Here is a 14,926-nt window from a genome sequence, read left to right as displayed (position 1 = left end):
TAAGGGGGTGTGTCGTATAGGCAGGACCACGACATAGTCTATAGGGGATCCAGGGGGGATCTACTCCCTAACTAAGGGCTTCGGACCTTAGGTATTAGGATATAACAGGGGCGGATACCGGAAAAGACCGGATAGGATCCAAATAACTTAGTACCTATAATAGAGTCTTTACTACCTAAATTAAGGGTATAAGAGACTCTCCTAGATATAACTTAATATAATACACACACACGAGATTTCTGCTCTACTAAGTTAATCATTCAAGTGCCTATTTGACGTGCGACACGACGTGGTCTATAGGGGATCCAGGAAGGATCCACTCCCTAACTAAGGGCTTCGGACCTCGGGTATTAGGATATAATAGGGGCGGATACCGGAAAAGACCGGATAGGATCTAAATGATATAGTACCTATAACAGAGTCTTCACCACCTAAAATTAAGGGTATAAAAGACTTATACAGATATAACTTAATATAATATATATATATAAGATTTCTACTCTACTAAGTTAATTATTTAAGTGTCTATTTAACGTGCGATAGTTATAAGCCCGGTTTATAACGCCTAAACGATAGATATTAATAAGGCTATCCCTATTCTACTATAAAGAAGTAATTATATCTATATAAGCACTCTTAAATAACTACTATCAATCTAATTAGAGTAATTAAAAGATTTATTAACCTACCTATTAATTAACTAACCGATAAACTAGTAAAGATATCTTCTAACATATCTAATACCGAATAGAAGGCGGCCGCTACTACCCTTATTAACTAGAGAGATTAGGTAATTTAGGAGTACGCCGTACGCGGTAAATCGGCCTCCTACTAGGATAATTACCTAAATATAAAGCTAAGCGATAAGGAGGCTAACGCCTATCTCCTCCCTATACCTACGCCGCCTAATATCCGTAAATATAAGGCCCTCGCCGTGGACCCTAACGCGGAGGAGGCCACGGCCACTACCGTCACGGCTACTCCGTCTTCCACTATCACGCTAAAGGGCGATAAGGCTACGGACGCCACGGACGCCGCCACGGCTACTATAGCAGATACTATAGCGGCCACGGCTATCGGTAAGAGGAAAATAGCCGCTCGCCGGAAGGCTATAGCCGTAAAAAAGAATTAACGACTAGGACGCCTACGTCTATCGATAACCTCTCTAAAAAGGGGCGTACGCGCTACCTATAAGATTACGGCGTATACCGCGAGGAAAAGGTAGACTACGACGCGTAGTAAAAGGAGTTTAATAAGGTATACTCCCATATTAAAAGGACTATCTATACTATATTACGAAGCCTCCTCGTCTAGCTATAGAATAATACAGTAAATAACCTATAGGCTTAGATTACTCTCCTACACGCGTATATAGGACCGACCCCTATAGACCTTTATAAGGAAGCCTTAGTTCTATATCGACGATACACCACGCCTATAAAGGCTATACCTAAGGATATAGACGCCTGGGTTATAAGCTAGAAAATAGCGATAATACACTATAAATATATAGGCGTTTTAGAGCTATTAAGCGCGGACTATTAGGTAGAAGACGCGTTAAAAGCTATTAGACCTATTACCCAGGAATAAAGTAATAACTACCTAATAAATAACTATGATAAGATTATAGAAAACGAGCTAATAATTAACGACTTCGTAAAGGCTCTAAGGGCGGTACTTAGTAATATAAAAAGCCTATAATCCTCCGCTATAAAGCCTAGAGTCGGGAAAGGCACCTTTAATACCCTTAGAAACCTCCCCAATACTAAGGATACTACTAATAATAAAGATAATAAGAAGCGTCCTTATAGTAACACGTCCGTAAAGGCTATCCCTCCCGTAATGAGGAGGCCTTATAAGATATATAAGAACCCCTATACTATTACCACCTATTAGTACGTAAGGCCGGATATACGCCCTTATACCTATCGTAGCCGTGAAGATATTATAAAGGTAGCGGAAAAGAAGATACGTATTTATAGTTTTAAAAGCCGCGTGGATACCGCGATATAGAAATGGCGGGAAGCCTTAGGGGCTATCACCGCTAATAAAGTAGAGGAAGTCTAGGAAGATTAACTCTATAATACTATGCCTACTACTATAATAGTTTATAAAGACCTATCCGTTACCGCGACGGGGAGACTAGGCGTCTACCTAACCTGGTGGGTAGCGCGCCGTTATCGTACGACGATACTATTAAGATTATAATAAGAATAGGGGGTATCCCTCTCTATTAACTAAGCTAGAGCGCTATTATACTACGCGATCCTAGACTTAGGATCGTTAATCTATATCTTTAATAATCGAGGCCGTTTTACGGCCGTTAGACCACCCACGGATACTTTATCTTTATCTCTTTAGGTAGGTACTTATAAGGCTTCTATCCTTAGATACGGAGATATTAAGCTATATATATAATTCTTATTAGGCACGAAAAGGCTATTACGTCTTTATAATATCGTATACTATAAGGAATCCGTTACTAATATCGGTCCGGAACGCTAGCTACGCCTATAAGATTGCTGCTAGGATACTGTAAATAATACTATTATTAGCTCCGCTAACGAATAGCCTATCTATAAGCTACTAGATATCCATGGCTAGTATATAATCGAGCGTGCGGAAGCTATAGCCGCTACTATATTCGCGGTCTTAGTAAGGCACCCGCGCGATAACCCGTATAGAAGATCACGATAACCGCGGTAACCGTAGAAGACCACGGTATAACGGTTGTATAAACGCCTTAGCCACTACGGAACTAATACTTTAGCGAAGATCGTCGACGCCACTTAGGGAGTAAAGATAAAGGGACCTCGTATAACGGACTATAACGCGTATAGGTAATCATAAGTGCCTATATAGATCCAGCGGATACTATCCCTTTACCTGTTAAAGCCCGGAGAGGCCCTAGCTATTAACTTTCAGGATCTAGAAGAGTCGGAATCGTTAGGCGGCCTGTATAAGTCTATTATATTCGTTATAGCCGTGTATATAGGTTATACGTGGGATTACTACGTATAGAAGAGAGACTAAGGCTTTATCCTGCATGCGTTAAAAGACGTTTTTACCCTGCTTAAGACCTAATTCGACGTCCGGCTATATATCCTGCGAGCCGATTCCGAGATATTTTAGCACCTAGAAGTCGTTACTTTCCTCGCTACTAAGGGGGTGGAATACTAGCTATCGGTACTATATTTATAGGATTAAAACGGCGTTATAGAACGGATTAGAGGTATCGTTAAAAGAAGGGCGAGGGCTATAAGGATTAGGGCTAATCTACCTATATCTATCTAGCCTAAGATCTTTAAGACTACTATATATCTGTATAATAGGACGCCACGATATATTAACGATTAGAAGACACTATACGAAGGCCTACGCGGCCGTTAACCTAACCTTACGCACCTACGAGCTTACGGCTATAAAGCCTTTATAAAAAACGCGCGATACCTAAGCTAAAAGAAACTGCCTATAAAGGCTAGAACCAAAGGTATAGATCGGTTATTATATTAGATACTAATCCTCGAATAGCTTCCGTATTTAGCTACTATACCTAATAGATATTATTACCACGAGAGATATAGTCTTTAACGAAGATAAGATATTTAACAGTAGGATTAAAACGCTATAAGCTATAGCTTCCGCTAAGGAAATCGGAGAACGCCTATAATCTATCCGTATTACCTAATCTAATAAGACCGCGAATAGGCTACTATTAAGGGGTATAGCCATAGACGTATTAGATCTTAAGTCGGAAGACTCTAACGCTACCGCTATTACTACAGACGAAGGCGAGGCTATCGTTATTACTACGAGAGAGGCCACTACTATTACTATAGATAAGGTTCTAAATCTATAGCCTAATACCTAGGCTATAGATTTAGAACCTCGTAACTTTAATGCTATCGCTATTACTACGGGTAAAGGCGAGGCCATCGTTATTACTACGAGAGAGGCCACTACTATTACTATAGACTATACCGCTATTACTACGGGCACCGCTATTACTACGGATACTACTATTATTATAGGAGAAGACTATACTACCGTTATTACTACGGATAAAGGCGATAATACCGCTATTACTACGAGAGACGCCACGGCTATTACTACGGACACTTCACAGTTTACCACTATAAGGTTTAAACCGTTTCCTACGCCTTTAATATCCCCGGAAGATCCTGCGCGCGCGTTCCTTATAGCGTTAGCGGTAGTTAGGGGCGTTAAGATGGAAGGAGCCGATAACTATTAAGGGGCAGCCGCGGATACCCCTAAAGGGTGCCTATCGGCCGTATACCCGTCGGCCGCGCGCCTATTACCCGCGCGCCTATCTATCATAAGTATCTATAAGACCGAGAAGGTGCAGAACGATAACGCCTAGAAGGCGTTCTTTAACGCTAGAAGGATTTATAATTCTATACGCGTGAGGAAGTAAGCTATTAACGATAGCGATATCGGTGCTATAGATTTTACTCCCTCTAATACCTTTTAGCCTTTATCGTATGTAACCCGCGAGGATCTCCCGCCTCTACTAAATTACCACCGCGATATACGCCTCTACCCGTTACGGGAGCGGTAGTTATAGGCTAAGGGGGAATACCTTAAAGGGCACTAATAGATAGACTATTAGTAGGAGGTAGGTGGTAATTAGGCTAATAAGTAATGTCCTTACTTATAGATAGGTATACACCTATAAATTGAATAAAGAGGGCACCCTCCTTAAATATAAGCCACGTCTTATAGTATAAGGGGATTAATAAAAATAGTTAGAGACTAAAGATAATTACGCCGCCACGCTAGCCTCGCGGTCCTTCCGTATACTAATAGCGATCGCCGTATAATTTAACCTAGAAATAAGGTAGTTCGATGCTATTAACGCGTTCGTTCACGCTAGCCTTAAAGAAAAGGTATTTATAAAGATACCGTAAGGCTATAAAGTGCCAGGTAAGGTACTACTACTACGGAAAGCCCTCTTCAGATTAAGGATATCGCTATTACTATAGTAAGAGGAATTTAGCGGCACGCTATAAAGGATAGGCTTTATAGTCATCCCTAATAATCTCTATATTATAATCCGCGACGGTTTAATCCTATTCTTCTATATTAACGATATCGGACTTATATACTATAGAGACCGTAAGACGGACGCCGACGACCTTAAGGCTACCCTTAAGCGGAGCTATAGGTTATTAGGAGGCGAAGAAATCCGTTAATTCCTAGGAATTAAGGTCCTAAGGGATAAAGCCACCCGTAGGCTATAGCTATTATAATCCTCCTATATAGAGAAGATCGCGGCTAAGTACTACGCAGATATACTCTGCCGAAAACCACTAAAGGTCCTATTATCTACGGAGCCGGTAATACCTCGCGACGGCACCCGCGCGTCGATTCCCGAGGTTCGCTAATACTAGGGTATAATCGGTTCTATCCTATACACTACTATCGTGATAAGACCCGATATCGTATTCGCCTATTCGAAGCTTTCCTAATATAACGTTAATCTCTCCTCTAACTATCTCAAAAGGGCTTAATAAGTGCTACTATTGCTATATTATATAAGATACCACTACCTGGAATTCAGCGGGGATAGGCTCTTCCTAATAGTAAACGATATATCCTTTAAGGATAATCCAGACCGTAAGAGTTTATAAGGATATATAATAAAGCTCTTCGGGGGAACTATTAACTAAAAGGCGGGTAAATAACCGATAATCACGACGTTATTAACAGAATCGGAACTACTCGCTCTTATAAAGGCCGCTAAAGAGACGTTATTCGTTAGCCGGATATTAAGGGACTTAGAGCTTTGGTTAGACTAATAGTAACTATAGCTATATTATAATAGTTAGTAGACTATTAACCTTGTTAATAAGAAGGTATAGCGCCTACGAATAAGGCTATAGTATATCGATATTTATAACTAGTAGGCATGTTAGTTAGTATAGCAGGGCCTCTTTAAGGTCACGTACGTTAATATAAAGGAGATAATCGCGGACGGTTTAACGAAGGCATTACCGGAGGCAGGGATTGAAAGACTATAGTAATAGCTTAATTTAACAGATTAACAGGACCGTATTAAGTAGTCTAAACGACTACACGAAAAGATTAAACGCGCTAAAGCGGCCGTAACGAAGGCTACCGAGGGCGTAAAAGATCCGATGGATATAGATCCGATTAAGTAGATCCGGCTAATCAGGATTAAGGAACTAATTAAGATAGATTTAAATTAAACGGTTAAATAGGGCGGATTTAGATCTCTTTTACGAGGGCGTTTTCCCCTGACTATTAATTTTACGATAGAAAAGTTAAGAGCGTTTAGTTTAACCCGAAGCCTCTAATTAGTTAGTTAACCGGGGAAGACCCACCTTAACTAAGGGGGTGTGTCGTATAGGCAGGACCACGACATAGTCTATAGGGGATCCAGGGGGGATCTACTCCCTAACTAAGGGCTTCGGACCTTAGGTATCAGGATATAATAGGGGCGGATACCGGAAAAGACCGGATAGGATCTAAATGACATGGTACCTATAACAGAGTCTTCACCACCCAAAATTAAGGGCATAAGAGACTCACACAGATATAACTTAACATAATACACACACATGAGATTTCTGCTCTACTAAGTTAATCATTCAAGTGCCTATTTGACGTGCGACAGTATGCGCCAGGGACAAGGGTTGGGGCCTTAGAGGGTAGACACTAACTAACTGGTTGGTCGAGACCTTTTTTACTTGCTCTTTTCCTCCCGGGTCGAAAAGGAGTCAGTGACTTCTTACGCCTCAGGTACTTTCCTCAACTGCGATAATAAGGTACCTAACGTAACAACCTCCTTCACTTCGTACTTCGAGTATCCCTACACCAAGAGAGTAACAAATAACTAGGTACAGTAATAACTAGCCTTGTCTTCAGGTATTAACTTGCTGACCTACATTGTATACCCTAAGTAAGGTACGCAGAACGTCGCTACACCGTTATTATGGATGTGGTCGTTCGTCTTCGTACTTTGGCTGCCTACCTTACCTACCTACGGAGTACCGGTAGTAATTCTCTGCTGGTTAGGTTGTACTCGTGTGGATAATTAGTATGCGACCAACTCCGTAAAGATAGTAGCACTGCCGGGCGTACCGTACTGTAAGAATGTATCCGTATGCAGTAAGACTTGCAATGTGGGAAAGTGGCTTACCTCAACTGCCCGCTAAAGGTCAGGTTGAACGCGACTACTACCTCGGTATCTACTGTGCCTTATGTAGGTAGGAACAGAGTATTATATGTTAAAGCAGCGCCCAACTCGACAAAGCTGCTACTCCGTGGTTCGTACTAATCTTCATAGGATGATGCACTTGAGCGGGATATCATACGGATATCATGCAATTGATATCTATTTAACCCTCACTTCGTCCCAGTTTCGCTTGATTTGCACCAAATAGTAGTGTCTATCTATAGTATCTCGCAAACTCGTGACTTCAGACCCCCAGATGTCATTGATTCATGACTAGCAAATGTTTCATCCCCGCTGTCGATCAATCCTCAACATAAACGAAGTATTGTTACTACTATTAAAAACGAGTACGAAGCAACTATTCTTCATTCTTCATAGAGTCTTCAACACATCTAAATCCCCAGTCGCTGCCCTCGTTTTTTGTTCGAGTCTCCCGACTTGGGATACACTCGGCCAGGTTCGGTTCGGGAACCGTCAGACAAACCGGCTCTGTATCTGCATGCAACGGCAGCTCCAACTGCAACGCTGGCTGTCCCCGCAATTTCCAATACGAGCGCTTTCTCTTGCCCGTCTCTTACCATAATCCACAGACCCTTCTCTCCCCCCCCCGGCCCCCAGCCGCGTAATCGAGCCCCGCGGGCCCCGCTGTCATCGAGCGACTAGTCCTCCGTAACAGAGTAGAGCTTCCATCTCGTCTGCCTCACCCATGTTTGTCCCACGACGAAGAGGCAAAGACTCGAAGCCCCATATAAATTGCACGTCTCCAGCTTCTGCAAGTTGCCGCCACCGACCCTCTCTCCCCCTCCATCCATATTTAAATCTGAGCATCCGGATTCCTCCAGGTTTGCTAGCCTCAATAAGTCGGATCACTCACTGGGTCTAGACTACCTCTTTGCACAGTTTGCCCTTTCGTGCAGCCACAGGCATTCAGGGCCCTAAATGGGTCAAACTGCTTGACCAAGGGTTCCAGTTCGATCACAGGGGAACAGGATTCTTACTATCCTTCCGCAGTCCAAATAAGCACTTTGGTAATAGTAATCCTCTGCATGAGGGAACTTTCAAGGCATATCGGTGCATTCCCTCTTCCCGCTGAATCGCTAGTCGTTCTGATTGTGTCGTGATGTTCCGAGACTGGGACGACAGGCTGGGCCCAACGGACTGTGCGTATTTGTCGTGGTGTGATGCGGTCACCAAAGCCCCACTCTTCTCCATAAGGTACCTACAGTACGTACCGGTACAGTACCTACCTTAGGTAGATTCCTTGGTACCTCACCGTCTCCGCTCGGCTTGGCCGCTGTCATATATATCACGTGGTATTTAACGTCGTCGATTACTGGGCCTTGGAGGACATCAATTAAATTGACCTGACGTGCATATTACAGAACTCGCCAAGTTAGGTGAGGGACTCGATAGTTCTTCTTTTGTTGCGACTCGGCTCACCTCAAAATCCCGATACGTCAACCAATGGGCGATTCGGTGATTCGTAGTTCCCTCGATCGTCGAATTTCTCTTGGGCGTTACGTGTAAACTCGATGAAAGGCGTGTGTGTAACGAGGGAAGGAAACAGCAGTTGGAACGACGATTCTGAGAAAGCCTTGGCAGCGCAACTGACATAACTTTGCTGAACACTGGGCCGATGATGCGCGGTACCTTACAGACAGGAATCAACGAAGGTGGCCAGTGAGATGTTGTCCGTTCCCTATTTCCATCTGCCTGATGTGGTTGAAGACAATGATGGGGCTAATTCGGCCACTTCCTTTTCTCCAGAAGAGTCGTGTTTAGAACTGAAAACAAAGCAGGAAGCAGATATATGGAAGCACATACGTTCCCCATTCCACCCCATTCCACTCCTCAAGTCCCTTCGAGGCGATCCCAGTGCCGACAAAGAGCACATGTCCCTTCTAGACTTCTTTGGCGCAAAAAAGAAGAAGTGCGGGTTAGACGTGGGAAGTACAAATAGGCACGAATATGGCGGAGGTTTTGGATATAAAGGCTGAGACAGCAGCAGGTAGAAATAGTTGGTAAGGTGAACAGAAAATATTTACACCTCAAGATATTCGAAAGACTGATGACCGACCAAGAATAGAAGAAAGAAAGAAAAGAAAAGAAAAGAAAAGAAAACACCCAGAACTCTTGAAACGCCATTCTTCCCTCCGACCAAACTGAAGCGCGCTTTAGGAACAGCATACCTTCCTTCTAACGACGCGTAAAAAAAAAGCCTTGAAGAACATCCACTATACCGCCTTATTCCGACAAATCAGCTCATATGAAGGAGAGGCGAAGAAAAAAAAAACCCTCCTTCAAAAAGGGTAAACATGTGAGCCATCTCCTCCTAGAACTGTCGACACCAAACATTAAAAAGGAAAACAACAACAACAACAACAACAAAACACCTGCATGATGAAACCTCCCCATCCACAGAAACCACGCCAAACAGATTCTAAAAATACAAAAAGCAAGTCACGGAACATCCCCATCTCTTCATCTCCTCCGCGCGGAAGACCTCGTCCTCTTGCGAAGCCTGCTGTTGACAAGACTGGTCGTCGTCTTCGCCTTGCTGACAATAGTGTCCGCTATGGCCTGGCCGGCCGCCCCGTTGGGAGAAGCGGTAATAGTGCTGTCATCCACGTCGAACCCCAGGCCCTCCAGCTCGCGGTCGTCCATGTCCGACAGCTCCTCGCTGAGGCTACGGATGGCATCCCGCCCGGGCCACTGATCTGCCAATATGGTCGTGCCGCGCAGCTTGAAGTCCTTGAGGTACCAGGGAATGCCGCCTTCCAACAGGGGATCGGCCCGATGGTTGCCCAGACCGCCGCCTACGGACTGGGGAGGGGTGGGGGGTGTCGGCTGGACTGGCGGCGGGGCGGCCTGATAACCGTTTGTGGCTGGCGGGGTATTGGACGAGGCCGGTACGCCGTTGGGTAAGGATCCCGAGTCGGCATTCTCGACTGCTTTGCCGTTACTCTCGAGCCCTGCAACCGACGAGCTGGATGACTGCGCCTCTACGGTTTGTTCCGCGGGCTTGCTCAAATTCGATGTCGCGACTTCGATGTTGTCTTCGTCCGCTTCTCCCTCGGCGTCAATCTCCATCGCATCGGTGTTTTCGGCCACTCCTTCGGCCGCTGGATCTGCTTGACCGCTCGCGACGGTTATTTCTCCGCCGGCTGGAGCATCCACCATAGCCACATCTCGGCAGGCCTCCACCGAGTCCTCACCGACCCCGACGATAATGGAAGGCTGGCGGAATTCCAGACTGGCTTCCAGCATACCCTCGAGTTCCTTGGTAAGTGGATCCAAAGGTTTGGAGTTGATTTCCGTCTCGATCCGTAGGGCCGCCTCCAGCTGGGGTTGGACGGCTTTCAGAATGCGCTTTCCGAGGGTTTTCCTTTGTCGAGGATCTTGATACGATACTTTGCCAATTGTAGTGATGGCCTCATCAACCGCCGAATCGCCCTTTTTGATCTCTGTGTTGATGCCAACGTCGATGACTTCACAGAGATCATGCGCGAACGCCAACGTCGTCGTGTAGTATCGTTCCTCCAACTTGGACTGCAGCTTGACTAACCCATCGTAGAAGACGTTCTTATCCAGCCTGCCACTTATGGTTAGTCTCCACGTCACTCAAAGAGACAGGTCAGCCTAGGCGCCAACTTACCCGAGGGCCTTCTCCACGATAGGGCCAAATAGCCTTGTTATAGGAAAGTAGCAAGTGTCGACAAGCTCCTTCTCAAGTTCGGCAGACTCAAGTTTGTGCTGTTCTCGCTCCACCACTTTCTCCGACAGGGCTCGTAGCTGTTCTAAATCTTGAATGAGGGTCTTGGCGAACTCGAGTCTCCTGATCAGGCGGGGTTTCCCGGGAGGTCCCATGGACGCAAAGTTCCTCCGTGTAAGTTCCATGGATGAGAACGTCTCCATCTGTAGCTGAAGTCGCTTCAATAAGGTGGCGCCGCGCCGCGCTTCCCGCTTCAGTGTCCAGTACCGACAAGCTTCGCTGACAAAATCCTTCCGTTTCCTCAAAGTGAATCTTGATATGGACGCCTCGACAACATCAAACACGACCTGGGGGATGACCGGAGCGCCAGACGGAAGTTTCCATATGGACTTGATAGGCTGGCCTTTCTTCTTGTCCCCCAGGAGGGCAGAGAGCCTGGCACCTGTCATCTGGCTTGCGTCTGGCGGGTGTTCCGTCAGGGCATGTCGGTGGGTAGCAGCAAGCGCATGGGCAGACGCTTGGCTATCGGCCCAGATACGGCCCTTCATCGTCTTCTTGTAGAACTTCTGGGCTTCCCGGGTAGCCTCAGCGACATTGTTCTCTTGAGTGTAATCGGGCGGACAATGTTTGTCGCAGTATGCCTTGAGGATCATGCTGTTATCAAGAACCGCCAGGGCGCCTTGGCTATTCTTCATTTTCAGGAACAGCCTGGACCGGCGGGCGCAAGTGACATGGAACGCCTGGTAGCAGGATTTGTTACCGCACTGTATGCAGGCACCCATCTTCTGATTGCAGATGTAGCAGGTCAGCTTCCAGCGCGTCTTGGGCACTTTGTCCACATCCATGACGGGTTCCATGAATGTATGATTTCCCAATGAAGCCTCGGGAATCCACATCGCACAGAGCAGATGCGCCCATTTGGACGAATTAGTCTGTTTGAATGCGCCGTCCGTGTTCGGGCAGAATATACAAGTCTGATGACAGTGGGGATTAGCAACACGCTCTAACACATGGCACGGTGCCGCCGGAAAAAAAAGAAAGAAGAAAAAAAAAAAGGGGGGGGGGGGGCATAAACGTACCGGAACGCCACGCCCAATAAGCTGGCACCTCCTGCAGAGCCACTGCCCTTCCGGAATGAAAGGGACGCCGTAGCATTCTTGGTGAACCGCCAGATCACAACCATCACAGAAAACAATGGCATTCGTGTTTTCGCAGTCGCCGTCATCGCAAATGGCGCACTTGGAGTCGTGCTCCTCCCCAATTAGGGGTTCACCGTTGACGGCGGCCGCAGAGCTCGACCTAGGCCGATGAGTTTGCGGAGGTTTAGGGTTCGGCTTGGGTATCCGTTTCTCCAACGCATGCCATTCCTTCTCGATTTTGGTGATGGTGATCTCGAAGATCTCACGGGTGATGGGCTCCAGGTCGTTTTTCCTGCGCTCCACATTATATGCCTGGAGCCACATGTCGTCTTGCTCGTCCATGTCGTATTCCACGCGTCCAAGCGGGGCGGATGTCGTAGGCGCAGGCGCATTCTCAGCGTCTCCCTTCAGGGCCAGCGCCAACGCCAACGCCATATCAGACTCGTCCTCGAAGTTGGAATCATCGGCTTTGATTAACCGGTGCGCCGGCTGGAGGAAGTGGTCGCTCTCCTGGTAACCGACGTTCATCATGGACTTATCGACGTATCGGGCTTGTCCAAAACTCTTCCTCTCGAATTGTGCAACGCGGTCGGATCGTCGGTACGAGGGGGCTTTCAGGTCGAGCTTCTCCTTGGCGGTTTGGTTTCGAATCGGCAGAACCTGCGGCACCTTTGGTGTTGAAGTGATGGCGGAAATTTCTCGGGTTGCTATTTGTGAAGCGGTATCCCGGATAGGCCGTGACGAGCGACGCTTTTGCGGGGTTTCCGGCTGGCCGGATTGCGCGTCAGGTGCGGGATTGGGAGTGTTGCCTGTGGAAGACGGATTCACTTCCCTCAGGGGCGTGCTAGAGTCCGGATCGACAGATGATGGGACGGCCGGAGTCGCTGGACGCGGTTGGGTGAGGCCGTCGACGTCCTCAGAACGGAACATCATGAAAGTCGCATCAATGTCTAGGTTGGGGTGGAACTCCTCCCATCCGCGCTCTTCTCGGGGCTTGTATCCTTCGCTTTGTGCGACCGCCGCAGCAGCTGCTGCAGCTGTGCTATATTGTACCTCGCCGGGATCCGCCGCGGAGCGGATACGAGCGCTCTTCTCTCTTCTTGGAATGACTGTATTCGGGACGCGAGGTTGTCTCGGTTGTCTTATGGTGCGTGGGGTGGTATTGGGTGTTATGGTGCCATCTTCTTCCACAAACCTGCCGCCTCCACCGGCACCACCTGGTATGTATCTTCTCCGCTTTGGGGGAGGTTCGGACTGGACGGCGGCGGAAAAAGCCGAGGAGGCATTGGGAGTGACGGCGTCGTTAACCGGCCGGGGAGAGCCCGTAGTGGCTGTAGGAGATGCGCCATCTTTATCTCGATTATAACGGGTGACAATCGTCGCGTTCGGCGTCGCGATGCGCTCTCTGCTTGGGCGGCCTATGCTAGAAGCTGCAGAGACATCGTTGCTAGCAGCGAGACGTGCAGCAACGACCGAGGCTGGAGGCCTGCCGCGCTTCCGGCCCGTCGGCGGCCTCGACGGAGTCTTAGGTTTCGAAGACATCTCTTTATTTCCCAGATACTCTTGATTTCCCGTCTTTCGAGGCATCAGCGAGACTTGTAATCTCGAATCACCGCGTGGAGGGTAGGCTGTCGCGGAGACTCGTCGTTCGGCTGACGAAGGTGAGGGGCATTGGTCGAGGTGCGCGGAAGGGCGGTCGCCCGGCACACAACTGACCCGGTACTCGAATATCAATGTTCCACGAGACTGAACAACGGCGAGAAGACTCTTTGATGACGGGATGTTGTCGATAAATCAACCCTTGACGAGAGATGATGCGAAAAACAGACAACGCGTGAAGTTGGAAAGCACGGACCCACACCCCCCTTTACAGGCAAGGGCCCCCTGTCCGATGAGTCAGCATGTGGCTAACAGCCACTCTAAAGTGGAGAAGTTACGCTCTTAGCTAGGAACCTTAAATTCTCGAGTTGCATCGTTGCTTCTCGACGTGCAGATAAAATCTTGTGACGACTTTCCGCGTCTCAAATAGGTAGGTACGGATACAATACGCGACTTTCTCCGGATAAAGGATTTCCTTCAAGGTTCAACGCCACAGTAACCCATCTGGAGTTAGTGACGTCAAGGGCAGTCCTAAGGCACGTAAGTTACTCAGTGCACCTCCGGCGCCTTGGGCAAGAACGCATCCAGGATAAGGTAAGGTACTAAGGTATGTAAGGTACCTGGAGGAACAGAGGACGAGGTCCGGCTCATCTGCTACACTAATAACAGAGTACTCCGTAGAAGGTAATTAGGTGGAGCAGGGTCCTTATTATGCAACCACCGACTAACTAAGGTAACCACCTGAGGCTTGGCCATCGCTTCAAGTCTTGTTGATCTTGGAATGAACTCCACGAACTCGGCCGAAAGCCACGGACGGTCCGGCACTTCCAAGATGATCTCAATCGCTTCTTCACCACGCCCATTCAATTTCCAGCTAGATATGTGCTCTCATACATATGTTCCCACTCATGTCAGTCGCCCATTCGCGAATCTCCTGAATCTTCCCGTCTTTACCTATGTAGTATCCCTCCTGAGATCAACTATTCCTTATTGACACATCCCCTTTGGCTTGTGAGCTCATGAGCGAAACCCATGCTTCTCGTTCCCGACGTCGAACGGAGTCGATAATCCGACAACCATCCCTCCCACTCACTGACAGCAGCACCCAGCACCAGCCGTCCTTGTCACTAATACGGCAGTGTGCATTTGTATAGTCAGACCACCGTTCAGGGGTCAGAAGCGCTGGGCACAACGGCCGGCTAGGTATTTTCCGCTTTCGGATTTCCCTGCCCGAGCTCTTATCCGTACGTAGGGCTG

The 14,926-nt window shown here is 47.4% G+C and overlaps 1 protein-coding gene across 1 annotated transcript; it reads right to left on the bottom strand.

Annotated features, from left to right (window-relative positions):
- Positions 1 to 9,343: 9,343 nt before the first annotated feature.
- On the bottom strand, positions 9,344 to 13,870 carry SODALDRAFT_376179 (hypothetical protein). Its single transcript, XM_028614792.1, has 3 exons — positions 12,011 to 13,870; positions 10,875 to 11,905; positions 9,344 to 10,811 (listed from the first exon to the last, which is right to left on the bottom strand). Exons 1-3 carry the CDS (start codon positions 13,655 to 13,657, stop codon positions 9,701 to 9,703), a joined length of 3,789 nt encoding a protein of 1,262 aa, XP_028468193.1. The 5' UTR covers positions 13,658 to 13,870; the 3' UTR covers positions 9,344 to 9,700.
- Positions 13,871 to 14,926: the final 1,056 nt, after the last annotated feature.

This window comes from Sodiomyces alkalinus (assembly GCF_003711515.1).
Source record: "Sodiomyces alkalinus F11 unplaced genomic scaffold SODALscaffold_2, whole genome shotgun sequence".
In the NCBI taxonomy this organism is placed as follows: domain Eukaryota; kingdom Fungi; phylum Ascomycota; class Sordariomycetes; order Glomerellales; family Plectosphaerellaceae; genus Sodiomyces; species Sodiomyces alkalinus.
This window is presented reverse-complemented; position numbering and strand designations above follow the sequence as displayed.

Coding starts and splice junctions, on each gene's coding strand:
- SODALDRAFT_376179 (XM_028614792.1), bottom strand. CDS start 13,657: ATGCCTCGAAAGACGGGAAATCAAGAGTATCTGGGAAATAAAGAGATG. Junction 11,906..12,010: donor TTATTGGGCGTGGCGTTCCG/GTACGTTTATGC, acceptor CACTGTCATCAG/ACTTGTATATTCTGCCCGAA. Junction 10,812..10,874: donor ATCGTGGAGAAGGCCCTCGG/GTAAGTTGGCGC, acceptor CATAAGTGGCAG/GCTGGATAAGAACGTCTTCT.